Source organism: Scomber japonicus, chromosome 3 (assembly GCF_027409825.1).
Source record: "Scomber japonicus isolate fScoJap1 chromosome 3, fScoJap1.pri, whole genome shotgun sequence".
NCBI lineage: Eukaryota > Metazoa > Chordata > Actinopteri > Scombriformes > Scombridae > Scomber > Scomber japonicus.
This window is the reverse complement of record NC_070580.1, coordinates 29,127,363-29,154,022: the sequence shown is the minus strand read 5'-3', so window position 1 is coordinate 29,154,022 and position 26,660 is coordinate 29,127,363. Positions and strand designations below refer to the sequence as shown.

Here is a 26,660-nt window from a genome sequence, read left to right as displayed (position 1 = left end):
CTGGGGTGGACTTGTACAGGCATTATTGATAGGATGCCCTTAGCTTGAATCTCATTGCATGTGTTGTTCAGTCCATGTGTCTAACATATGGAATGGCACAACGTGTGAAGCAGTGTCTTTAGGGGTATTGTTAATCATCTCAAATTGTGCAGAACTTGCTTATGTGGGTCTAATGCAGTATAGTGTGCAGCTCAGGCGTAATGAAATGACTTACGTTTTTACACCATTATGCAAATCGCTGGTTTTATCTCAGCATTACATATACAGGACAATCATTGGCCCCTCACAATCTCTGAATATTAGAATTTCCCCTCTCCCTTTCCCTGCTTGCGCCCCTATTGTTTTAGAGGGTCCAAATGAAAGCCATCTGGGGGCCGCTGTCCACACCAAGACAAGGGAATTAGCTCTCTGAGTGTCCCTTATCTCACTGCCTCCACACTCCACCCGGTGCACTCCCATTCTGCTCTAGTAATGAGTATCTACCCAATTTAGTTCTTTTTCTCTCCAAGGGGGAATAAATCCAGCACAGTCCTTTAGATGAAAGAACCTGCAGGTCCCTCGTCTCTCGCCCCGTGACCTTAATTGACAGGAAATTGTATTTGTCTCTCTCCCTCTGTAACAAAACAGGTGTCCAGCAGGATTTGCTCTTCATGCTCAGTACAATGACCTTTGTCTCTTTGTCTTTTTTTTCCTCTTTTCAGCTGCTCCTAAGGGTCCTAAACTCTTCATGTCCCCCGCCAGGGCTAAGGTAGGGGACACGGTGCGCATCACTGTGCAAGGATTCCAGGTAGGATCTCCAGGGGTAAGTGCATGGGGTTGGAAGAAAAAGAAAGTTCAGGCCAGTCTAGAATAAGAGACATCCTGTTCATACTGTATGTGTGTATGTGTATCCTGTTTTGTTTTCACTTCATCACTTTGTTGGGCATAGACATCTTTTCCTCAGTTATTTTAAGTATACTAAATATTAATTTTGTCAAAAATGTTACAAACCAATTTCATTGGATTCATGTTGTCACTTTGGAGCCTTGCAGTATTTCAGGCTTTTTCCTATTTGTACTCACTAAAGCCTTGGGGAATAAAAAAGGCAATGAACAACCTTAAAGCAATTAATTTGTTTGAAGTCTATCTGATGTCCACGTCTGTCATTCTTAGCCAACAGGCTGACATGCTATGCTAGCTAGAGTATTTTTTTCTGCCTTGAGACATCTTGCTCTCTAATCCAAAAGAAAGGGATGAAGGTAACAGCAATAAGATTGTTTTTGTGTCACTGTCATCCCCTGTCATAAAAAGACTATGTCCCTAGTGTGAATTGGCTGTGGATGGTCCTGATCTCTTTGACAAGAATGACACATTGAAGCCGGGTAGCTGAAGTCAGTCAAGTGAAGGGGATAGGGCTAACCCTGATATAGGACATGCTAATGGGCTACAGCACAAACTGCTTTTGTTACTTCTCAGGCCACTGCTTCAGGAATCTATAGAAATCATAATTCAGATTTGTTGTTTGATTTTATTTCACTCTTCGGGGACATTACTAATGTAAAAATGTTTGTTATTGTTCTCGGTTTGGTGCACAGAGCTATTGCCTTTACAGATTTGTACATGTAATTATGTCTGCCCAATGACCTCAGGACTATTTTTAAGTTTTTCTTTGAACAGTGTTATGACTAGTTATTGTAAACAGGCTCAACTATGGCATACAGCCAGTCAGGCCCCTCGGCAGTGTAGGCATCAGTGCATGCAGATTGATCAGAAAGCAAATTTCCCTTATCATTCACTGGACTAAGGCTCTAGGGTTTCATAAGTAGATAAGATTGTGTGTCAAGACAGATAATTTTGCCTTGCCTTTCTCTTAGTATGATAAAATAGATGCCAGTAACCCCTCCAGTTTATTGTTTTAGGAATATATTATGGATGATGATCCTACAGTGTGGGATTTAGTTTGTACTACTTTTTCTTGTGGCTTTATGTGTGAGATTAATAGGGCATTGGTGGTTTCAGCAGCACAGTGCACAGATCCTTTTTAATTTGGACTCCATAGGCTCTTGGGGATATGTGACAGGAAGGTTTTACTTAGACCCTTTTAGTGGGTTTTTTTCTTCTTTTTGTCTTAATGTGACTTTTTCCCAAAAGCCTGTCTAAGTCTACTAACTTATTTAACCTCTGTCATCCAAACACAGAGCGTGGAGGACCTTTTTATTATGTATTATGTATGTTTTGAAAGGTTAGACAATTCACAGTTTTGTCACAACAATGGCAAACCAGTTCATTTAGGATTTTCAATATGACCATTTCATAATAGGTCAATTCAAGCCTTCAGGCATGTTTTAAGATGTATATAAAATACTCTACCTTGAATAGTAATGTCTGTCTAATATGATGTTTCAAAAAAAAAAAAAAAAAAACTATTCAATTATGTTGTAAAAAATCTGTAAAATGGCATCTTATCCCTCTCCCTCATTAAAAATGACAGAATCCATGAATATGCAAATACATTTTATTTCAGAAGGTTAACTGCCGGACAAGATGTCTCGTACTTCACCGTAAACTCCATTCTCAGTGTATGTGCACTGGAGGCTTCAAGTTTCCACGTTACAGTTTTGTAAGCTGAATATTGGACCAGGATTGACTTCCAAACCAGTTGTGATGTCACCTATCGTGCTTATTGGCCCACACCCTAAAATTGGATTTTCAATTAGCACAGAGAAACTTTCCACTTTCAACAGTTTAAAATGATCCTTGTAGTCTCAAACTCTGCACATACATACATCATCATCATTCTGCATCATGGTGTCTGTTGTCACTGTGTTTGTGTATTGGTGTTGCATGTCTGTGTTTGCAATGGAAATGCTGATGGCACATGAAAAATGTCTGACAATAAAGTATTATTTTATCTTATCTTATTTACAATGGAGCTCTAACATTCAACTGTAGAAAAAGAGGGAGAAACATACTTTTGATTGGAGGGGGACTTGAAGGGCACTTTCACGCCATGCACGTTTTGAGCAGTTTATCTTAACTCTGAAGTGTTTGCTTTGTTCGGGCTTGTGAGAATGATATCATTTGAACTTGGGCGCCAAGCATTTTTTTTAAAGGCCCTGCCCTTTTCCAAACAGTTTCTAAGGATGATTTCTCACATGGTTCTGGGTAACGAACCATCTGGCACATCAGGTTATGCATGCCAAATAACTGCACCAAACGTGCTTGCTGCAAGGAAAGAATCCAAAATAGGCACTTTTTGAGTCAATGGAGAAGGATGTTGACATCTGATAGTAGGCAGCACTTGTGCTTGAAAACCCATGAAGGACGGGCAAGCTGCAGTCTGAGCTGATGTTCAAATTTAGCTGTTCCTACATTTGTTATTATGGTATAAACAGTTATTTTATCATAAAACAATCAAGACTTGAAATCAGTCTTGATTTGTTGTTTGTTTGTGGGTCCACCCCACATCTGTAAAAAGACTAGTTTTATCTAAGTTCATGCACTTGAGCAATGTGAATGAAAAGAAACCAAACTGAGAAGTAAACTTTCCAATATATTCCAGCTCATTGAGGACATTGATTATACTCCTACTCCATTCACTGTGTTTCTCACCAAGGAAGAGGTCATATTGTTGATCACTCAAAACTTCATTACTCCAAGGTGAAAGCATACAAGAGATTCAGCCTCATATTGTGTCCCCTTATTATCTATGAACATGTCAACACACTGATCTGAATGAAATACTGCTTCATGGAGTGTTATACTTTTAGATTGGAAATTGGGGGTGTTCTCTGGAGGGCTCTGAATGTGAGGGGAAAAACTGTTGTAAAGTGAAGTGTTGATTATTAATGCATGTTGTTAACTTGCTGTTGCATTAGGGGAAAAAAATTGGAGCTTGTATTATTCATGTATCCTTTGCTCTTAATCTCTTGGCTGAGACTCACAGACTTTCTCTGCACCGCCCTCTCACCCCTCCCTATCCTCCATTTCCCTCTATATCTTTCTTCTTCTCCTTTCTTTCTTTTTTCCCTCATTCTCCATCTCATCTGGGTGTTGGATTTTGATAGAATGAGGTGTTCCCCGAACCCCTTTTCACCTGGACGCGGGTGGGGGGCCGCCTGCTGGACGGCAGTACCGAGCGAGAGGGGAAGGAGCTGATTCTGGAACGAGTGCCAGCTGAGCTCAATGGCTCCATGTATCGCTGCACGGCCCAAAATCCTCTGGGCTCTACGGATACGCACACTCGCCTCATAGTCTTTGGTATGTATGCTCCAGAGTGGCTAGTACACTAGCAGTTAAATTGAAATCACATTTAAGTTTGATGAATTATTTACAGACTGATGAATATGAAACATTTTTTTTTCTTTTTTTGTGACTGAACAAATTGGATCCACAAGAATTATCTGGAACACTTATACCATTACACAGTTAAATGTCACGGAAAATTACATAATTCTACAAAAATCCATTTGAAGTATCTACAGTAACTTTGAAAAATACTTAAGAGATTTATGTGGCCACTTTTAGGTATTAATCATTCATGTAGCTAAGTGTGTGATTAATAAGAGATTGTATTCCTAATTGGCTCAACAACAGATTCTCAGGCTGCACTTAATGAGATAACTATTCTCTAACAAGAAATGTAATGACTATTCCATCAGTGGCATGGCTTGCACTGCTCTCACGCACTTAAACACCAGCAGTGACATCAAAGGCCCATGGTAGAATCAAAAGATCTTTGTTGTTGACAATGTCAGACAAGCACTTGTTCACTGGCCAAACGAAGGTAAATGCGTTCACTGGAACATGGAATTTGTTCATTTACTGGTGTTGATGAGGGACTTGGATTGCTTACAGGCTCTATTGTGTCAGTGTGTCCTGCTTCTCTGGTTCTGTTTACACTGGACACTAATGGAGGAAGTGGCATTAGAAGCATCTATCAATGGATGGAAAGCTATTTTAATCAAATCAAGTATTTATGAGAGAGAATTGTATATGTTTGTCTCATGTCTGAAAAAGCCCCCCGAGTCACTCTTCCCTAAAAGTCACAATAGCAATCTTAATGAGACTTAGTAACATATCCTTGAAATGTCCAACACAGCCATAGTCTGAATTGAATGCTGTCACATTAATTGAAAGGCAACTACAAACTAAATGATAAATATATGTATAAAATAAGGAGTAGAATTCTATGTTCTGTCTGATGAATGATTCAATTAAAGAGGAAGTTTATGAGGGGATCCAAAAGCATAACGCTGTAGTGCCGTTAGTCATTAATTGAGGCTTCAACTGCAAAACAAGTTATGAAATCCATCACTGATGCAACCTGTGAGAGGACTTAACACTTCCTTGATGTCATTATTTTTCCAACGTTGTTCTGCAGCAGTGATACCAATCCCTCTCGCGCCAAATACTGCGCAAACATCAAAGCCGTATCCGTAATGGCCTTGTCATGTTTGAATAAAGCTATTACAACATTTACAGAAACGGAGAACTACGTCTGAAAGCCCAAAAGACATTACTATTGATGAGGCCAGCCAGTCTGTGGGGGGGGGGGGGCAATTTAAGGACTGTAATTGACAGGAGCCCTAAAAAGTATTAAAACATTAGGTAATTTTTATGATATTAAATTATTGAACTATCATCACCCTCCCATTTACATAAAATGGTTCGGTCCTGTCCCCAAGCAAGATGCGAACTGTACTTGCTAGCAGTGAATTGCTAGCATGGCGGAGTGTTGGTGGAGCATCATATCTCAGCTTGCTAAAGAAACATCTGGTTTCCAAAACCAAAAAGAAAGAAAAGAAAGATGGGAGACAAAAGAAAGATTGTTGGCTTAGTTCATGGTGAGAAAAGCTACTTTTGCTCCCCTAACATTAGTTAGTTATCATCTAATCTATCCATTCATACTAAATCAGTGGTCCCTGCCCCTGTCTGTGCCAGGCTAACCCAATGCAGCTTAAGCTCAGCAGCTCAGCCCAACTGAAGAAGGTGAGCAGAAATGTGTGTGGTACGCACACACATGTACAGTCAGCCATGAAGTGCTCTATTAACGTAAATTAGATTGACACCATTTTCGTACCTCATCGACTCCAAAACAAAGAATATTGTATCCATCTTTTTTTTCTTTCTTTTTTTATCTTCCACCTGAAACACTCCTGTGAACAGGGTTTTAAGTATGTCACAAATGGACAAATTACTGGGCGGGTCTAATAAGAACCCACTTTAAGGGTAAAGCGCCACTTTAGGGAGGCGTTACCTTGAGAGGCGTTTTGCTAGGAAGAGCACTAATGTCTATTTAACACCCTGATGCACCCTCAGGTGTCATCGGCTACGTGCCTAGTATGGCCCATCTGTCTGCCTGCTCCTTGTAGATTGCTTCCACTCGTGCTTAGGGGAAGTAAATGGTGATTAAGTGACCTTGGCACCATCCCTCGTGGCCTTGAGATGAGACACTTCTCTCTCTGCCGGGGGCAATATTTGGGGGCTCTGCTCACTTGGCAAAGTGTTCAATATACATCATCAGGAATAATAGAGTATAATGACGGCTTGGTATAGAGACTCTCCACTGTCGCTGAGCAGCGCTCACGTCTTGATGATGTACATCTTTAGCCACCCTTAGTGATAATACCCTCTGAGATTACTGTGAAGTGAGTCAGCACCGAGGAGTCGGGCAGTGACACACACATAGACAGGGACCCAAACTGCACACACATGCAGAAACACACAGATATGTATGCTTATGCAAATTTGCAGGGGTAGGCAAACACAAGTGGGCATATGCACAGTGCACACACTAATTTCTCTGTGCCTCCCAGAGGAGCTGCTATGTTAATGGGGTTGCAGTAAGACCAGAAAAGTTTCACAACGTACATGTAGCTTCCACCTGCTCATATGTGAAGGCTAACATCCAAAAATAGCTCACAAAGTGGAATTTAGGGGTGTTACTAATACTCAGCAAGCCCTCCTGCTCCTTCCTTGCAATTACTTTATCCCTCTGAGAACTTTGAAAACACATTGTCAGAGTGTATTGTGCAGGGTAGACATTGGTGCTACTTATTAAAGGTGGAGTCAATTTCTCAAAACCACTCTCCCAGACTGTCTGGCTACAGCTGGTCTCACGGCTGCTAAAAGTGTCCTGGTTGTTCTGGAGCAGTGCTCTGTGTTCCCAGTTCCATTAACAGGCCCTGTCTTTCTCACTGGGGATGTGTCATTTAACATGTGCTTCAGGAACTCTGGATTTCAGCTTCATTAGAAAGCCACAAAACCAAGAGATCACTATTTTTTTTTCTCTTTCTCTCTCGTCTTGTTCCTTCTCGTTCTCTTTAACCACTTAATTGTTCCCCCTTCATTCACTGAGTCTCTCAATTTCAGAGTAACAATTGCATTGGTTTGATCATATCTGTTGATCTTTTATTTTCTTTGTTTCCAACAGAAAATCCAAGCATGATGAAAAACACACAGAATCAAAACAGTGAGTATTTCAAACACACAAATGACCTGCTGTGTGTGTGTTTGTGTGTGTATGTGTATGTGTGTGTGTGTGTGTGTGTGTTTTAATTATAATGCATCATATGATTCCTGCTGTATCATTTGATCATCATATTCCCAGAGACGCTGTATGTAATATGAGACCAAAATGAGGCACTGCAGTCTGTTTTGAGAGGCAAATTCTTTGGGTGACTGTGGTTTCAATATTCAGAGTATTGACAGGTGGATGTTTCCTGAATGCATTGCCCCAGATAGACTGCGTGAGAGTGATTCAGTCAGGATTAATCTTTGCCGATGTTCAGTAGCAGCAAAGCAACAAGCCTCTTCCAATGACTAACCGAGCCTGTCACTTTTGGTAGAGTGTGAGATTATTGGTGTTTCATATGTGCAGTGGTGGCTCATTTGCGGCTTCTGAGATTATCATATGTAAAGATGAGGGATTGTCAGCAGAAGCTATAAGGTTGTGACAACAACCTTTCCATCTCTCCCTTTTTCTGCCACTCCCTCTCTCTTCCTACGTCAATCTTTGTCTGTCTGTCTTTTCCTCTTCCCTGACTTTTCACACTGAATCTTAGTAGCTGTGTTTCCATCTTATAGTGAAGCAAATTTTAAGCAAACTTTTGAAATGACGCAGAAAAGAAAAAAAAGGAAAAAGCAAATTAGGCCTGCTTCCATCAGCTGGTTTGGAGAGAATAAACTAGGCTACACAAACCATAGTTTCATAGTAATTGGTTAAATAGACTTTACACATAGTTGTAATAAACAAAGTAGAAGTAGAGGTTGTAAATCTCTGGAATATCCAGGAAGACGCTGTCAGCAGACACAGCTGATCAGTAATATGAGTCAAATGTTCACTACATCAGAACGTATTCAACTAAGGTGTTTCCATTTCCCATTTAGTGCATTAAAGGTGCAGTGTGTAGAATTTAGTGGCATCTATTGGAATAGATTAGCTAAAATTGAATATAATATTTTATGCTTTCATTTTTGTTTCATCACCTGCAAATAGGAGTCCTTGTTGTGCTTGTTACCTTAGAATGAGCTCTAAATGTTGCGATTTTGGAGCCAGCCACTATAAGTTCTCCTACACATTGGGAAAAAAGGGGTTAGGGGGGCTTTTTTAACACTTTATTCATCCCTCCTTTCTCTTTTCTGTCCATTTCCACCACCACATCAGTAAATACAGACTTGTGTAGATTAGTTTACAAGCAAGACTCCTATCGTAGCCCAATTTCCTTCAAGCTTGATAAACTGCCATAACATAAATCAATCTACATAAATATGCAGTTGTTAGGGAAATAATTTTCAATGTTATGCTTTAAAATACATCAGTTATGTACACTAAATGTTAATTGTAACTTCCTACCATGAAGCAGGAATCAATAAAACATCCATACTATAATCGATTTTTGATGTGAGCTGTTGTTAATAAACTAGAAAATGTATTTGAATGCTATAACTACATAGTGTATATAATCCTTTGTGCATGTGTGCACCGCCCTTATTTGTCCCAGCGTACAGTGTGAACAGCTTCCCAAGCAGATGGCAAGCAGAGCTGTCTTTAAGCCGTACTGCACTAGTCAGGCAGGATTTGAACAGTTTTGTAGTCTGACTTGGGTTTCACTCTTTTTCACGCTTCCCCTTTCTCACAGTTGCTTTGTGTTTCCTACTTCAGATACATCTCATTATTTGTCTCTCGTCCTCTCTCACAGTCAATGTCTCTATCTCTCTCTCTATGCTCTTTATTTTTTCCACCCATATCTTCCTTTACATCTCTACTTTTCCCGTCTCTGCTAGTCGTATCTTAGGGATGCAAATCTGAATATGCAAATGCTATGTTAAGCACAGGAGCAGGTGTGTCACAGCAAGGACAGAATCAGGTCAGCATGGACGCACAGACATGCCTTGCATGCAAGTCAAATTGTTGTACAACATGGCCCCAAGAGGTCACCGCAAACGTGCCCGATCGTTTAATGGCTGAATACCCGACTCCCTGCCTTGTGCAAGTTGAAAGGACCACACCTGTCAGTCAGTCAGGGCCACAGCAGACAAGAACACTATGCTACCCATGAGGGGTTATATTCATTCATATTTGTCAAAATTCCAGTTTCCCAGACAACTTGACAGACCGAACTGTATGGCAATGAAATAAATTTAAGAGAAGAGTGAAACTGAGGGAAAAAAATGTGACATTTTCTGCCTCATAATACTGTACCTGTCAGCCTAGGCTTGTGGAAGTGTCAAAAGTTTTGGGTTGTCATGTTATTGTGGACAATGCATTATTTTGGCCGAGACAAGGGGTGTAATCAAAGCGAAGACTGCATTCAATGAGTCAAAACTAACAAAACCATAAGAACCTGAGGCTGTCATCATGCAATATGCATTTTCCCTTTTTTTCCCCCTTTTTTTTTGTAGACATGTCATGACTGCAATGCAAAATTCAAAATTGAACCCTCTTTTAGAACTGAGGTCGGATCAGAGACAGGAGCCAGACTGGTAGGAGGGCAAACAGATGTGTCATAGCCACAGTCAGAATTATCAAGTAGGTTTGAACAGACAGCCAACTTAACTTAAATCTTCTCTGGAGTCAAAGCAGTCATATAGACGTATGCAAGAAGAGAGCAAAAGCATGATGTTTTCATGTGGCATTTTATGTCCTGGTCAACTGCTGTACAGTCATCCTTTATTAAAATGAGCATGTTGCCACAGAAATCAGTCCCAGTCGTCTAAAAAAGAAAAGAAAAAAATCAGGTTGGCAGAAAAGCACTGAGGTCTGAGCCAAAATCTGAAGGCAAACAGATGGCTGGGTGACTTGCTTCTATGATTGTAGACTAGAAGGGGACCTCAGATGATGATCTTATGGTTGGATGAGCCCATTACATGATGAGATGAAGTTCTTATTGAGAAGATCCAGTTGTGATTGTCTAATGTTGTATGACATACATAAAACGAGTAGAATATACTGTATAAAAAAATGTTGCATTATGTTGTTCTGTTCTGTTACATCAATTAAGGAGATATCATGAAACTTTGATAATTGAATTTAAACAATCCCAACAAACATATGATCCAACTCTTTTTTTGATCCAACTCATAATAATAAAACCCACATTGCTCACCGTGCAGACAATATTTCATCATCCAGACTGCATTACGTGTCAGGTCTAACCACCAGATCAAATTTTGAATTGAAATGAATCTCGCCACATCTCATTGTGGTCAGGCACACTTTGTTATTGTTTGTGTGGCTACAGTCTGGAGAAGCTGTAGGGTTATGTCAGCAAAGCCACACCCAGAGTTAGTCACAACTTTCCTTCTGCTCCAAATTTCTCTTTGTAAAGATATCCAATAGCATAAAGCCTCTCTCGCTCTGCTGATCTCTCCTTTATAATCTAGTATCCCTGCTGTGGGCCTTAAAACAACAAGTCAAAAATAAGTAGGGCTTTACTCCACATACCACCATTTTTATCCGAGAACTCCTCAAATATTGGAAAAGAAAGAGAATCTTTGTGTTTCCCATAACTACAAAAAAGACCAAGTGGGAACTTTTTAGTTGCTGGTGTAGCAGTGACACTATTCTGTAGCACATTATCTTCACAGAGCACGACTGTCATCAAGTCACCACGCTACTAGTCCATGAAACAAATATGATGTGATGTCATTTCAGATTAAAAGGTGCTGTGGTTAATTAGAACCTTTTAATCAGATCAGGCAACATAAGATTGACTGTTTATGTCATACTCTTGTTGTCTTTTTTTTCAAGTAGGCCAATAATATCATTTTATGGCAATAGTATCGAAATTATTATAATAAACAATATCATTTTGATGATAATATACAGTACTGGTCAAAAGTTAATTCAAGGTAATGGAAATGTGTGTTGAAACCTTTAACTGGTACTGTACATGGAATTAAAGCATATTAAAACATACCTCGGTGCCTTTATTAAAATGACTTTCAAATAAATTAATATCACTTCTTATTTTATTGTAAGGCATTTGTAAATATGTGTTTTGGCCATTCTGATTTGATAGTAGATTGTGGTTTACTTTAAAACAGGGCTGAACAATACTACGATACACACTAAAGGAACCATATCAATTGCATTGCTCATGGAAAATGGAACTTGACTTTTGAAGCACTGTTATATGATGTTTCTGACATAATGAGTGGAAGAATGAGGAAGTATGTCTCTGTCTGATCGGATGTTTTTTTGTGTTTTGCAGATGGAGCCTCCTGCATGGACGTGCTCGGACTGACGTGGATGGCACTTGTCCTCACAGTGACAGTGGAACTGACGTGAAACCTCTCATCCAAGACATTCTCACTCACTCACTCGCACACATATTTGCCCTTCTTACGCAGCATATATACACACACACACACACAAATGCACACACAGCCATACACTTTCCACAATCCTGCAAGCCTTCTCCAGTCATCAACAGACCCTCCATGCGTCAGTCGATCAGGAAACAGCGCTGCCACGGGATGGCGCACCACTGTTTTTGTAACAAAAATAATAACCGAGATAATGATTTAAAAAAAGAACAACGTGATGAAAATGACAATAACCACCTCCTATATAGCCCTGCCCAGTTACACTTTTTTTTTTTTTTTGTTTCTTGTCCCACGTCTGCCTGTTGATCAATAAAGTCAGTCAATTTGAAACGGAAAAGAAAAAAAGCATTTGGATTTTTTTTTTTTTTTTTTTTTTTTTATGTCATTGGTGTTGACTGAAATGTGAAAAGTGGGACTGGCTTAGGCTGTGCCACCATGTCAATCACACCTGTCTGTTACATGTCCTGGGATGCACCTGATTAGCAGCGAGCTGATAAACCAAGGGAGAACAAATGCAGATGCTCCAAGAGAACAATCTTTTTTTATTAAAATACAAGTATTCCTTTTTTTTCTTTTTCTTTTGATGGCTCGGAATGTACAAGAGGATTTCAATGCATTGAAAAACTAGAAAAAATATCTCCTTTTTGAGTGTATTTTGTGTACATCAGTGTAAATTTTAAAGACAATTAAAGAGGTTATATGGGTTATGGTGAGGAATGGTTGCTGAGATAGTTGGAGTTTACACTTCACCTTTGTTTGTACTTCATTCAACACTGTTTTCAGAAATAATCCTTGGCTGAAAGGACAAAAACATTAATACCCTTTCTGTTTCTCATTTGGTCTTTTTATATCTATATGGCAGGTCTCCAATGACAGAGTAAAAAAAAAATCTAACATATGTCTGCTGTTTTGGGGTTGTGGTGCATGTGACGTTTGAAGATTCTTTCTCCTTTTGGTGTGTTGCAATTGACAGCACTGCAACTCATTTTCACTGGCCTGTAATCCAGTTATTTACTTGTGACATACTATCTTAAGTGACCTACATTGTGTACAATACGTAACTCTTACCCAGACATTTACAGTACTAGTAGGATCATTTTAGCCACCATTCCAGGGAGGTCTTCACCTGAGGCAGCGTGTGTAAACAGGGTTGTTGCATTTGTTTCATTTCACCTGTATTAAAATGGAGAGATGATAAAACTCACAAGCCTTGACTTTGCTTACAACACTGTGTTCAACATGTGTTCCAACATGTTTGGTAGCAGATTTGCATTTTCCAGTCCTCCTTAATTCTGGCTACAGGTAATATATTTAATACTGCACATGCCTGCTGGCTGCAGGAATAATGTGTTAATAATCCCACCATATCAATGGAATTTGAAAGACAGCATGCTATGCAAGAGAAATAGACTTGTTTTCAATTTTTGCCCAGCTACAGCAATGTTCCAAAAATGTCTTTGTTTCAGATAATTCTGATTGTATTGACCCCAAGTTGGCTTTTGAAGGAAATTCTGACATTGCTGTTAACCCTTGAAGTCCGTACTCTCTCACACACACAGTGAAGAGTAGTTTAATGCAGAGTAATCCTGCATTTTTTGGACTTCACAAGAATTGCAATTTAAGCTATTCTGAGGACACAACATGTATTAAGGGATTAAGGTTTAAACCAGGTGGGAGGTAAGAGGAGAGATTTTTAAAGCTTAGTCGAATAGAAAGGATAGACCTATCCGTTTGGGATATCGGCTCACCTTGCCAAAGTACAATCCATATTCCTGCATTCCTGAGATGAGAGCTGCATAGCACAAACATTATTAACAGACAGTCATATGCACTTTGAATTATTTTTTTCTTCCAGGAAGGAATCAAAGGGCACAAATCCTTGTCCACCCACTGTATAGCATTATAACTCACCTATCATTTTAATTTTGATTCAAGAGGCACTTCTGTGCTTTTTTGCTTTTATCACTCTCTTCGTTTTCAAGAGAGAAAAACAGGCCCTTGCATTTCTGAATGCATTAGAGCATCTGCAAATCTTTATATAGTATGGTTTAATCATCATGCTTGTGGATGATGTGCATCATAACTTTGTGTGTGTGTGTGTATGTGTGCGTGTGTGTGTGCATGCATGTGTGTGTGTATTACAAATGTCCACAAGTTAATGATATGTATGAACACTTCATGTAACTTAAAATTCATAACATTAGATCAAAGCTGGACCAAAAAGATCCAACAGGCAATAAATATGACCCTTTTAAATATGTCTTTATTACATTTTCTGTTACCCAGAAAGAAAGGGTTCCTATATTAGCCATCGACGTGAAGCATTTAACTGTTCCCTTTAGTTGTCATTGTTCATAATTACAGTAACATCAATGTGAAAACAAGAGCAAGGCTTTCATGTGCACCTTTTCTTCACAAAAAATAAGTGAAGAAAATGTTTATTTGTGACTGGATGAACCATACAGATACATTTTCACCTGCTGCAGCTTTACTAATTATTCCCTTATTTTCTTTTAACAAACTGATGATTCAAGAAATGTGATGGACAATTCTATCCCTTTGAAGGCCATGCTTGACTAATCTCTGTAGTTATTACAGGAAGAAGCTTAAATACCTGTTAAAAATGTCTTCTGTGCCCTCTGTTCTTGTTCAGTCTCACAGTGCACAAATATGGCACAAGCAAGAGGAGGAGAAAGTGCCTCCACCCAACAATGCACATGGCTGACAATCATGTTTTTTTCACAGCAGTTTTCTGATAGTTCACCTGAGCTGGGAGCAATGGTGAGGATAAGAAGCTGCCTCTACGGCCCATCTTTGAATTATTCACGAGTCAACCATGCTTGCAGAGTCCAGTTTCCTTTATGTCGTCTGCAGGCTCAGCTATCAGATGACCAAACAGCGACCATGTCAGCTAGAACACCTGACACATCTGCTCAGGGCCCGTTCACGTGATACACCTTTAAAATGCTCCACAGAGTGCTGTTAAAATAAACACTGTTCAGTTGTTGACCACAGCCTCGCTCGAGTGTGTTATCAGCACCATAAATGACAGCCTGACAGTACAGACAGACATGGCTTCCATGTGACAAAGATGCATGTTTACATCTCAATATAGTGTACAGAAATGGATGACGCTGTCAAGTTTCTCTGTAGACACACTTTCCATCTGGCATTCTTCAGATGGTTATCTGTATTATTTACAGTTTTGTGAGTTTATAATACCAAGTGACTGACGTTTCATTGTTGACAGAGTCATTTAAGCATCCAGACTGGCACAGAAAAGGACCTTTGATCTGTGCCATGACTGCACAAACAGATGTATCCTGGTTATTAAGCATTTGATAAATGTCACCTATCATCTTAACCCACCCCTTATTCAAACCATGCTTTCCTCCCACAGTTCTAGCTGTCTATTTGAGCAAGTTAAAGAGTGTGATCTATCATCATATTTTCATGGACATTTTCAGAAACTGAAAACTAGAATATAACCTGAACCACTCCTATTCAGGTAAACACCAAGCAAGAGATGCACCAGCAAAAAAAAACAAACAACTGAAACAAAGTTAGGATTAGAGTGTAAATTCAAGAAGTTATTTCTCTAGAGATTTGAATGACATTTGGATTGTTATGGGAAAAGCTTGGGTGAGTGAGCTAATTTCATAAGTAAATATTGATCTATGGGGTATTTACATATTCTGTTTATGGTTATTGACTCTACATGTGACAGTCACAGGTGGTGCATGACCAACGCCCCGCCTCTACAGAGCCAGGAATGCAAATAGTACCTCTAGAGGTATCATTTTACACTTGATCCTTTGGGCACAGAGGTACAGACATCAGATCACAGAAATGAAAACCAGACAGCGTGCTACTGTCAGCTGAGACCCTTTGACAATAACATTCAATAGGATCAGTCAACCAATCGGCAACACCATCACTGCTACCGCTATGCCTATTGCAGAGCTTTTGGGAGTCCAGTTCGACATGCAGCTACTGTTGAAACTGAGTCTCTCTGTGGCTGTGGCGATTCTGGTGTCTTGGGCTTACAGATTCTACAGCTCCAGGGGTGTGAAGAAAAGTGAGCTCTGTGACAAAAACAACAAAGAGCCACAAAATGCAACCTGCCAAAACTGCAAGACAACACTGCGATGTCAGAGCTCAACAGAACATGATACTGATGATGGGGAAGAACAACTTAGGCCCACGGACAAAGACTCAGCCACTGAAGATCTGACATCAGACAGCACTAAGGAAATGCCAGCAGAAGCATGTCTGCACCAAGAGGAAAAGAGTGATGATGCATTTAGCCTGTCATTTAGTGACCAACACATTAGCATAAAAGGAAAGATGCGTGATCCTCAGAAGCAGGCAGAGTTTGTCACCACTAATATTTCATATGAATCTGCTTTGAACCTTCCTCATCCAACAGAGAGTGGGATGTCCAGTACCACAGGGCGCCGCTCACCTTGCTTTTTGCAGAAGCTAGAAGGCATTGTGGGTGTGGGCAGGGAGTTAAGGCAGGACTTGGAGCACCAGGGGGCCTACTCCAGCTTCCTCTCCAAGGCAGAGATCAAAGTGGAGGATGCTAACGTGGTGCTGGAAGGAACAGGAGACCAGATTGTGCGTGGAAAGATATATGACTACTATGTTGAGTCCACCTCTCATTCTATTACAGACTCAAACACTGTGCTGGGTCAGTATGAGTGGAACGCTGAGTCACAGCCAGGGGAGTTTGGAAGTGATCGTGGCAGCCTCACCGAATCTCCTTCCTCTCTGAGCCCCATCATTATGCGTGATCTGGTTTTACCACAAAGCACCGTCAAGGATCCCTCCTCACTAGGAAGCCTCCAGCTGAGGCCCCCCTCAAGGCCTACACTCCTACGCAAGGAGAGCTATCTGTCTGCAGCAGAGCAGTCTGAGCTTTCCATGCCCTTTGCAACTTCAAGAACGACTCACTCTCTGGCCTCAACCAGCAATGAGTCAATCTCTGTTCACCCTATGATCTGTCCCTCCACAGGCAATAAAGGCCTTAATGTGAGGCAGGGGTCTGGTCTACAGACTGCAACAGGAGTTCCATTTTTACACCTTTCAGCAAAAACTCTTGATGGCACAGATTTGGAAAGCTTAAAGAGTAAGCTTGATTTGGGGAACTGTTTAGAGGCACTGTGCTTGGCCAAACAGTGGGGCCAGAACCCTGTGCAGCAAGCAGCCCTTGGAGTCATGTCAGATAACTACCTCCAGGTGCTCAGGGACCCAAACCTTTATGGGCGGCTAATGGCTGGTGAGCGGGAACAAATCCAGAAGCAGAGAATGAGAGGGAGAAGGTTTCTCATGGTGGCAGATATAGACCCTCAAGACTGGGCGAGGAACACAGGGGGGCACACAACAGAGAAAGAGGAAAGAAGTATGTCCAGTGCAGTGTACTATTATGATGACTACAAAGACGCCTGGCATACACTTTGCCTGATCCCTCAGGAGGTCGTCTCTAAAGCCTGTGCCATGTGCACAATGGATAACTACTTATTTGTGGCAGTGGGCTGCCAAGTCACAGACAGAGAAATGATACCCTCAAAGCGAGTGTTTTGCTACAATCCTTTGACATCCATTTGGAAGGAGATCAGTCCTATGAATGAAGCCAGGCCCCGCTGCAAACTGGCAGCACTGGAGGGCTACATCTACGCCATCGGTGGGGAGTGCCTCTCCACAGTGGAACGCTATGACCCGCGATTGGACAGATGGACGTTTGTGGCTCCACTACCCAATGATACATTTGCTGTGGCACATCACGTTACAGTGTGCAATGGAGAGCTTTTTGTTTCTGGGGGAACTCTTAGATGTATGCTTCTGCGCTTTAGCCCCAAAACCAACATCTGGAGGCCAAGTCTGTTAGCAGGCAGCAAAGACAGAACTGCAGATATAATGGCTGTGGGGCGATTTCTATATCGGTTTGATGTTAGCCCTCTGCTGGGTGTCAGTGTGTACCGCTACCACACAGTGGCTCGACTGTGGTATGAGTGCAGCTCCAAACGGCTCCTCCATTGCCCTGCTTTCCAGTGTGTTGCAATTGATGACACAATCTATTGTGTCAGCCGCCAGTTCACCATGAGGTTTGAGGCTGATGAGATCTCTCCTGCTTTCAAAGATGAGGATTTGAGTGTCCTTCCTGCGGCGAAGGGCATACTTTTCCCCTTTGTCCTCTCGCTCCCTGATAAGAAACCTCGCCAGACCAGTGTGTAACAAGGATTCAGTTTTCCATTGATGATAAGATTAGGTGGTGATGGAGTATCCCTACAGAAACATACTTTACATCAAGTTTCTTGTTGACTCTGTGTGTATTGCTTGGTACAGAATTATGCTCAACCTAGCCCAACCCCAAATGCTACTGCAATATTGTAATCACAATGCTGTTATTTATTGGTGGCGTAGTAAGTTTACCTTTCTGCAAAGCCACAAAGTGTCTTACCACTGCTATTTTATTTTCATGTATTGGCCATTGGTTACAAAGAAATGTGTGTTTCATAGTCCCTTTCTTAGTCTTAGTCCCTGGCAATAGATGTAACATATTAGGGTCTTAATGGCAGTCAAACTACTGTTTGCTTAGATTTACGAAGGATGTGCTGCCATGTAAATTGTTTGCTTCACTGATTTGCCGCTCCTTCCTGCCATTAAGTTAGTTTTATATCATTCCAGATGTTTAACCTCTTTAGCCGTAAAGATAATTCATAAATAAGTCTTACAGTAAATGAGTTCATTCAAGTCTAACACATTACAGAGATTGGGCAATATAGTGGCAATCTATCACTGTGCTGCACTGTGTAGGGCACAGATATAATTTACACAGTGGCCTGGATACAATGCAATTATCTACAGTTGCTCTTTAAATATGACAAGATGTAAATGGGTGTGTCATACAATATAAATAGGTGAGCTTCTAAAAGCATTTGTCACTACTTCTGTAACTCTTCCAAGTCTCAGACTTTTTATGATTTTAGTCATTCTTCTTTGAAGGCCAGAAATAAGTATATTTCTTTCTGTATTCTGAGCAGTCTTTGTTCATTGTACCAAGTAAATCTCTTTGTTTTGCATTGTTTTAAAAACATCAAATTAATATATGAATCTGTCATTCACTGCATATTAATCCACATTTACAGAATAATGGTATTAAGTTAAATCTCTATTCCAGTATTTGTGTGACTGATAACCAGCAATAGAATGACACAGGAACAATCTTAACACGTGGTTTATTTTTAAGTGTTGAGCATTTATGTTAACAATAGAAATATGTATAAAAATTATACAAATATTAAATTGGTTATTGTTGGCTCATTTAAAATCATGTTTCTCACTGTACTGAATGGCTCTAAAGACAGTGACAGGTTTCAGAGCGTGACATGCTGCTATAGCACCATCATGTGGCTCAGAAAGCAAATACAACAGTGTATTGGGTTAGACATGTTGAGTGCTAGGCTTCCCACAAACACAGAGACATCATGTGACATGTAGGCATCAACAGCACAGTAGAGTGACTAACTAGCTAACAGTGGGTGAAGCAGGGGGCTTCAGCTGTACTGAAAGGCAGCAGGCAGGCTGGAAAAAAGGAGGCAGACGCAGATGGTTGACCATCAAACATAAGCATCTTTGATTCTTCCTAATTAAACACTTTGATTCCCTGTAATTAAACACCTAATGGAATGGGAGTTAGACACGTCCCCTCAGACGTTGCCTTGGATGACTCATGGCTTCTGGTTTGCCTCAATACCCAGGTCAGTTCTGGCTTCAACACTTGTTTCATTTTTTATTTTTTCTCTTCCTTTTCTCTTTTTCCATATAGTATCTAGGGTAATACTAACAGCCCATTCTGAGTTTCAGATATTAAGTGCGCAGAGAGAGAAAGAATTTGCATTTAATTATCTTCTGGAAGGGTGGACATAATTTATGTCGCCCCCCTTTCTCCTCTTAGCATAGAGACACACACACACACACACACACACACACACACACTTATATTCACATATATAAAACTGAAACTACTCACCACACAACACACTGTAAACCTACTATAGTCCTCACAGCGACATAATGAAAATCATGTTTCATTTTATAAATTCATTTTGATTTCCCAAATGGTCTGCTCTGTTAAATGTTTTCATGCAAAAAAAAAAAAGAGGAACCACAAAGCAGCACACCTTGAGCCGAGCTCCTAAATTAACAAGCAGCATGTGAGGCACAGTGTTCTCTCTGTGCCTGTTCTGATGGTGGAAGTAAACTGAAACAATGGTCTGGGACTTGTAGCAGCGAGCGGTGTCTCAGATCCAGGTCCTTGTTGTTGTGATTGGCTGCATGGAGGTGGCTGGAGAGTATGCGTGAAGTCCTGGCAAAGTGGCTCTGGCAGAAGGCACTAAGTGGGTGCCTTTGGTACGCTGACCTGTACACAGTCAGTGATGGGAGGTGTGACTGCTGCTTTTCCAAACGGCGCTTTGTGGACTGCAGTGGGCCAAAGTTGGTTGGAAGGGCTATAAAGGAACACAGAGCAGAGAAAGTTAACTGCTATGTTACTGCAGCCATTAATTACACTGGTGACTGATTTGGAACAATAAAAGGCGTCTGAGGCTCTCCACATTTCATTGTTCATGAGTGCAACTACTGATGTGTTGTGTCCATAAAAAATGTAATGTGCTGAAGCATGTTTGTGCTATGCTTTTTTCTACATGTTGTGTAATTTTAGGCATTGGTGGCATGGCAGTTTGAACTATAATCTTACCAGAAATTGAATGGTCAGACCTCTCAGGCTGCAATGTCAAGCTGTCTCGATGCCAGGGTCGCTGAGTGGGTGAAGCATTGATGTGCTTACACCCATAGCTCTCTTCATAATGTGTGACCAAATAATGAGAGGATGGTGTGCTATGGTGGGCAAAGAGCAGCTTGGATGGAAGTCCCTGGAAGACAATAGTAGTCTCAACATAGTTAGCTTGTATCCAGTGGCCTTTGCAGGATTAAGATATTGAGGGCATGACCTATTCTTTTACAATAATCTTCAAGAGGCTCAATATGTGACAGCAGCAAATTGCTCTAACTAGCTTTCAAGTGCCCAGTAGGACTGATGATTTTACACATTTCTTATGACTGCTGAGTCTGACCAGAAACTTGCTTTCATAAAGAGTTTTATCACAGGCCTTTATCTTGGTCATCAATATTATGCAGAAGTGGCCACAATCTAAGGAAGAAAGCCCTGACTTGCAGGGTTGTGGCAGGCATTCAATTGGTGCTAATGCCATGAATGAGTAGTTAAAGGCTGACCTCAGCTCTCAGCAGGGCAGATCTTCTCTCAAAGTCGTCTGGCTTGAAGTCCCAGTGGGGCCGGTAGTCTACACGATTGGTGCTGTTGGATGTCTTTGGCTCTCGAGTGAACTGTGTCGAACAAAATAAACAGGCATTGCAAAGAGGAGTGAGGGGGGGGGGGTATATAGGGACTTGAGCAATGAGCCCCGCGCAAGGATCAGCAAAGCTCACACTTCACTATCGATCTGCACTGTTCTACAGTATTTCTTAAGTCATTTCTCCTCTCAGATCCTGAACCAGCAGCCCGTGGCTGAACCTCACGTCAATGCAATTAGTCTCCAGCTCTAGCCTCTCCCACCAGGAGGCTGTGCTGATGTAGCTGAACTGAGGCTGTCTAATCACTTTGCTATAGATTTGACTACCAACTGAGGTGCTACAAAACCATTGGCAGGCTGCCACTAGTATGGTGTGGTGTTTTGGATCTGCAGCATGAAAAAGCACAGATAGGCTGTGTTCCCACATCCACTTGAAGTTGTATGTTTAAACCAGAACATCTCACAATGAGATAGTCTGCCCTGCGTTCAGGCTAAGCTTTGAATTCACTGCCCTCTGATAACCTTTGGCTGGCAAACGTTACCTTATCATACAGTGGAAAACAGTTAAAACAATTGCAATCTACAAAAAGCTGACAAAATGCTTACCTGAAGTCTTTCTTCTGCCCAGTTGCCTAACAGCACTTTGTTTGCATACTTCTGCTCTATTTTCCATCCGGTTTGGGCCCATTTATCCAAGTCCATCCCTTTTTAGTTCATGCTTTACCTGGTGTCAAACACACCGGATGAAACTGAAGCCCTGGTTAGCTAGTCAAACAGATAGTATGTAGGTGTATTCACCTAGCCTTATAATGGCATAGGCAGTGGAGGGGAAATAGAAGAGCTCTGTTGTTATGGATACAGCAAACACTGAAAGGGAAGACAAGCAGAATATCCTGAATGATCCTGGGAGATGTCTTGCATCTGTGTTAAAAGAAATACATTCCTTAAGGCTGAGCTGTGACATTTACTTTTTAGCAGTGTAGTGTATATTGTCAAAATGGATGTGAGAAATTGTGTCTTCAGGCTACTTTTCAATTTTTTGGCATAAAAAAGGTTTTATTTATTGATTTGTGTGGGGTCTTTGTCTTCTGTGAACAATATACTTTTAATGAATAAGAACTCTGCCACAGTGGAGGAAAGCTTTGTTTATTAAAATGTAAAACAAGATGGAAAGTAAAGTACATTGCTTTGTTTATAGTGTTTTTACATAGTCAACAACACTATCCATAACCCGCACTGCTGAGGGAAAGGAAAGCCAGCCCTGGTTAAAAAAGTTAATCATGCCATGAAAACCATCCATCACATGTTGCCAGGTGACATCTTTTTCCAAGTCCATCAGCCGTTTTTTATAAAGTATCCCTTCATCCCTTAGGACATCATACTCACAGGTGAGGATGAAGGTGGGTGGGGTCTTCTGAATGACTTCGTCATCCGCCAGTAAAGGTGAGACCTCAGGTTCCAAACCAGCTTTGATAACGTGGTATATCTCTCCATCATATTCTGGGCTTGGTTGCTCAGAGAAACCCCGTGCGAGGCACTCAGGAGGTAGGTTGGATGTGGACAGCCACTCCCTGTATTGTGGCCTTAGCTCAGTAGGGACATGATTCCCTTCCAGCACGTCTTGGCACACAGACATGTCCCCATTGAGGTACTGCAGGAAGTAGAATGCCATCCGGCCACGAAACAATATGGGCACAGCATGATTTTGCTGGTATGAGGGCAGGTTGAAATCTGCCATCTGCAGGGCTGGGTAGATGAGGACCTGAGCGCAGGGGAATGGCAGATGTCCGTCCTCTCTTCTCGCCAGCCTTTGGCAAAGTGCTGTTGCCATGTTAGCCCCAGTGCTATCCCCTCCGACTGCCACTCTGTGAGAGTCCACGCTGAACTCTGCCTCAGCCACAGACAGGAAGTGACACATTGCTGTCTCACAATCGTCCAGCTGGACAGGGTATCTGTGCTCAGGGGCTAATCGGTACCTAAGAGGGATGGGCGGGAAGAAGGAGGGACAATATGTTGTATTCTGGCTGTTTAGTAGACATAACAGGTTTTGGATATTTTGAACATTGTGGAGAAAAAAAAGGTCATGTACCCAACAGAAACCACAGTTGTGTCAGTCTTCTTTGCAATGTATCGGCAGACTTCATCAACAGAATCTGGTCAGGTTTAGCAAGACATGACAATTAAGAGTTTTATAAGAGTCAATCAAGAACTGCAGACAGAAACATTTTTGCTCATCTATCTCTTTTTATGTATTCAGACAACACATAATTTAGGGATTAAATTAGATTCAGTAAACATTAACTCCTATGCAAAGATGGGAATTATACTATATTGAGATACAATTGTGTAGTTTGAGTATTGCGGTGTTGTGACACTTTCTACTTCTACTCCATTATATTTCAGAGGAGACCATTGTAATTCTGCGAAATGGCTCGGGAGGCTTTTTTTAATAGTTACTTTGCAGGTATGTGCTTTAAATAAATAAAGGATATGATATTCTTACAAATATGATTAATTGTTTTAGATCAGAGTCCTCCAACTGTACAAAAGGTGAATAGAAAAAGCATCACATGGATCAGAAATACATTTAAAATTTTGAACATATTGATGCATTTTTAAGACTTAATCCAAATTTACAGATATGATTGGAGGATTATGTAAAATTGTGTGAATTTTTGATACCTATACTGCCCAACACCCATCCTCCTCCATGGATATACACAAGACCTCTTCTCAAGCCGTCACAGACAGTGGTGGGTTCATAGACTCGCACTGGCACCTCAGAAAACTTGAGATCCTTCACTCGTAGGCCAGGGGGAACTGGATTTAAGTGAGTCAGAAAACAGGCCACAAACCAACGGATAAACCTGACCTGGTCACAAATACCCAGACGAAATAGGATCCGGCCCTGGTAAGAGAAAAATCTCAAATTTACCACAAGTTGAAGATGATGTAAAAAACAAAAATGTGCTTTTGATGGTCAAAGTCAAAATGAAAGTTATTCTCCCTAAGAAACCTTATTTACTATGACAACATCAAAGAAAGGCAACACTTGACCTTGCCTTTGTTTGCACCTTTGTTACACTTGATTTCTTATCTAAAATTTCTCTGATCCAAGCTTTATCAGTTACTAGAGGACAAAGAAAGGACATCCAGTTTTGACAAACGCCTAAACGTGAATTAAAAAAAAATTCAGACAGAGACATTTCCCTTCATAATAAGTAATACGTTAATTTGATAATAAAAAATGTAATAATGACAGACATAATAAAGCAATTGCAAATGCAGGAAACTTAAAATAATATGTACCAACAATTCCAATGATACTGTAGATACTCACCACAATTGCTATGCCAACAAACAAGCCATGAACCATGTGCAGTTTCCTACTATTTGCAACCCCACGAGGAATGTCTGAATTCATCAGCTCAGAGTACACAAGTCCAATTACCAGAAGGAGGAAGGCTGCAACAAGAGCAGCGAAGCCAATTATTAAAATTGCCCAGCCGAGGTCCATGGTGTTGCTGGTCTGCCCTGCTGAAGGTAAGTCATTAGGAGTAAATGTTTTATCTACCTGCTTTCAGCTGCTTTCCACCCCTCCCACATCCGCATGCTATGCATTCTGACCTTGGTTTCACTTAATGACATGTTTGGCTGCCTGATGCCTAGGAAAAAATAATTATTTTCCCAAACATATTTATAGCCGTGTAGTCAAAGTAATTACATGTTTCCCAAATAAATGTGATTGTTTCACTATGGAATCATTTCATGATAATAGAGTAGTCTTTTTAATTATCATATATTTCCATAGTACCCATTAAGTTGCTTTCTAATGTCTAACAATATTTTTGCAGATATCTGAAGGTTGTTATGTTATTTTCCTGCTTCCTTTCATGTCCCTGGTATTGAAGGAAACTGTTGCTTAAAGCTGCACCTTGGCACAGAGTGGCATTTTCATTGTCTGGTGTCTAAGGCAAGAAAATGTTCAGGGTTGCCCCTATTGCAGGCTGACTGAGAACTCCCTTATCTGAACTTTCACTGCTGATCTGTAGATGGCAGTGATAGCATGAGTATAAATAAACAGTACTCTCTAAAACATACATTTACATTCTTGCAGTCTACGTGCAGCCTGAACCCATTTGCCGCACATGTTAATGTATATCTTCAGACTTTTTTCTTGTTTGTGCAAATCCACTTGCTTGTATTTAATTTCACCTCAGCTGAGGATACTTGGGTATACAGTTACTTTCCAATGCAGCTTTGGTTCACATTTTGTAAATCTCAGAAATTTCCAAGATGAACACAGCATCTGGAGTCTTGTTATCTCTGAGTTTTTTAGCAACCCCGAGAGCCTCTCTGACTTCCCTAAGTAGCTGAGCCCAGCACAAAGCAACCATTGTGAGACTGCTCTTTAAACCCATCCCAGTTGCTGAAAAAGCCCTGCATTCAGCGATACCCAGTAAAAAATCACAGTGCCAGGGCCAAAAATCACAGACTGGAATTTTGTCTGAAGCCCATGAATTCATAAGATTTGTTTAGGATGTATTCATGCAGTTTTCTGTTTGTCACCCTGCCAAGCTTCTGAGACAGGGCTGACCTATTTCCCAAATTGCACTGTCACACACAGAAAGATATAGCTTCCTTCAAAAAACACTGCCACCACAACAAATTGGGATGAAACAACTGATGTTGCTTTGCACAAGAGACCACTATGAACATAGGAACACACTGAATTGTGTGTACCATCAAATCAGCAAAAACATGTTCACTAAAACAGTAAGACTTCTATCACACTTATTAAACTGAAGACAATATTTGCTGTAATTTCTTATCAAAACTTTGGACACAGTGATGCACCTACAGATTTGTTTGTGTGTTAATCAAAATACCAAGACTGAGAACAGTGGTGATTCAGTGACTGAACTCAAGATGTCATCATCAAGTTGGCCAGTGGAAAAGTAACCACATGAAATCTAACTTGGGTCAGTTTTTGTATATTTTGGGGAAGGGAATTTCCTTTTTTTCCAGCAAACTATTATTAATTGTTCATTTATTTTGGGGGTTAGTGTAATGGTTACAATTAACAGGTTTCTCAATTGTTTGTGTGTTTAGTGCTTTGTTGACTCTGATTGTTTGCTTATTTGTTTTACTCATTTAATTAATTAGGGGGCTGGAGTTAGGATTTGTTGACCAGTCATTTCTGATACTCTTATATCACCTGTGAGTATTTTGGTTGTTGATTTTGCATTTGTTAATGAACATTGTTGTTTTTTCTACTCCTAGTAACGAGATCATGGTCCGAGTCAATGAATAAAATGAAGTTAAGCTTTCACAGACTGATTGGGCACCCACCTGAGACGCGCAATGGGGCGACCACTGGGGGGCCCCGAACCACAGATTGAGAACCACCGTTGTAGACACATGAAAGGGGGTGGGGAAGAGGCAAGTACGCAACCACTCCGGGTAGACGGGCAC

The 26,660-nt window shown here is 40.8% G+C and overlaps 4 protein-coding genes across 5 annotated transcripts in view; 2 read left to right on the top strand and 2 right to left on the bottom strand.

Moving 5' to 3' along the window:
- The window catches only part of igsf21a (immunoglobin superfamily, member 21a), a 168,799-nt gene extending 157,026 nt beyond the window's left edge, over window positions 1–11,773 (top strand). The window contains exons 7-10 of one of the 2 annotated variants that reach the window (XM_053316191.1): window positions 702–787; window positions 4,047–4,239; window positions 7,415–7,453; window positions 11,697–11,773. In XM_053316191.1, coding sequence (XP_053172166.1) covers window positions 702–787; window positions 4,047–4,239; window positions 7,415–7,453; window positions 11,697–11,773 — 395 coding nt within the window. Of the gene's footprint in view, window positions 1–701; window positions 803–4,046; window positions 4,240–7,414; window positions 7,454–11,696 lie in introns of both variants that reach the window. The other variant, XM_053316192.1, reaches the window with a different exon arrangement.
- A 3,986-nt stretch (window positions 11,774–15,759) lies between these two features.
- Window positions 15,760–18,048, top strand: klhdc7a (kelch domain containing 7A). The gene is made up of 2 exons (XM_053316405.1): window positions 15,760–16,102; window positions 16,241–18,048. Exons 1-2 carry the CDS (start codon window positions 15,760–15,762, stop codon window positions 18,046–18,048), a joined length of 2,151 nt encoding a protein of 716 aa, XP_053172380.1.
- Window positions 18,049–20,016: 1,968 nt separating this feature from the next.
- Window positions 20,017–21,887, bottom strand: cfap107 (cilia and flagella associated protein 107). Its single transcript, XM_053315578.1, has 4 exons — window positions 21,792–21,887; window positions 21,109–21,219; window positions 20,573–20,747; window positions 20,017–20,324 (listed from the first exon to the last, which is right to left on the bottom strand). The coding sequence occupies exons 1-4, from the start codon at window positions 21,885–21,887 to the stop codon at window positions 20,017–20,019; spliced, it is 690 nt and encodes a 229-aa protein (XP_053171553.1).
- A 490-nt stretch (window positions 21,888–22,377) lies between these two features.
- On the bottom strand, window positions 22,378–24,702 carry aadacl4 (arylacetamide deacetylase-like 4). Its single transcript, XM_053316424.1, has 4 exons — window positions 24,526–24,702; window positions 23,868–24,093; window positions 23,275–23,338; window positions 22,378–23,161 (listed from the first exon to the last, which is right to left on the bottom strand). The coding sequence occupies exons 1-4, from the start codon at window positions 24,700–24,702 to the stop codon at window positions 22,378–22,380; spliced, it is 1,251 nt and encodes a 416-aa protein (XP_053172399.1).
- Between the last annotated feature and the right edge of the window lie 1,958 nt (window positions 24,703–26,660).

Excerpts from the sequence above, each read along its gene's own strand:
- klhdc7a (XM_053316405.1), top strand. The coding sequence starts at position 15,760 with ATGCCTATTGCAGAGCTTTTGGGAGTCCAGTTCGACATGCAGCTACTG. Across the intron at positions 16,103-16,240 it reads TCTGCACCAAGAGGAAAAGA|AGAGTGGGATGTCCAGTACC; the intron begins GTGATGATGCAT and ends CTCATCCAACAG.
- cfap107 (XM_053315578.1), bottom strand. The coding sequence starts at position 21,887 with ATGGACTTGGATAAATGGGCCCAAACCGGATGGAAAATAGAGCAGAAG. Across the intron at positions 21,220-21,791 it reads GGGCAGAAGAAAGACTTCAG|TTCACTCGAGAGCCAAAGAC; the intron begins GTAAGCATTTTG and ends TGTTCGACACAG. Across the intron at positions 20,325-20,572 it reads GTCTGACCATTCAATTTCTG|CCCTTCCAACCAACTTTGGC; the intron begins GTAAGATTATAG and ends GTTCCTTTATAG.
- aadacl4 (XM_053316424.1), bottom strand. The coding sequence starts at position 24,702 with ATGGACCTCGGCTGGGCAATTTTAATAATTGGCTTCGCTGCTCTTGTT. Across the intron at positions 24,094-24,525 it reads TTGTTGGCATAGCAATTGTG|GGCCGGATCCTATTTCGTCT; the intron begins GTGAGTATCTAC and ends TTCTCTTACCAG. Across the intron at positions 23,339-23,867 it reads ATGGGTGTTGGGCAGTATAG|ATTCTGTTGATGAAGTCTGC; the intron begins GTATCAAAAATT and ends AAACCTGACCAG.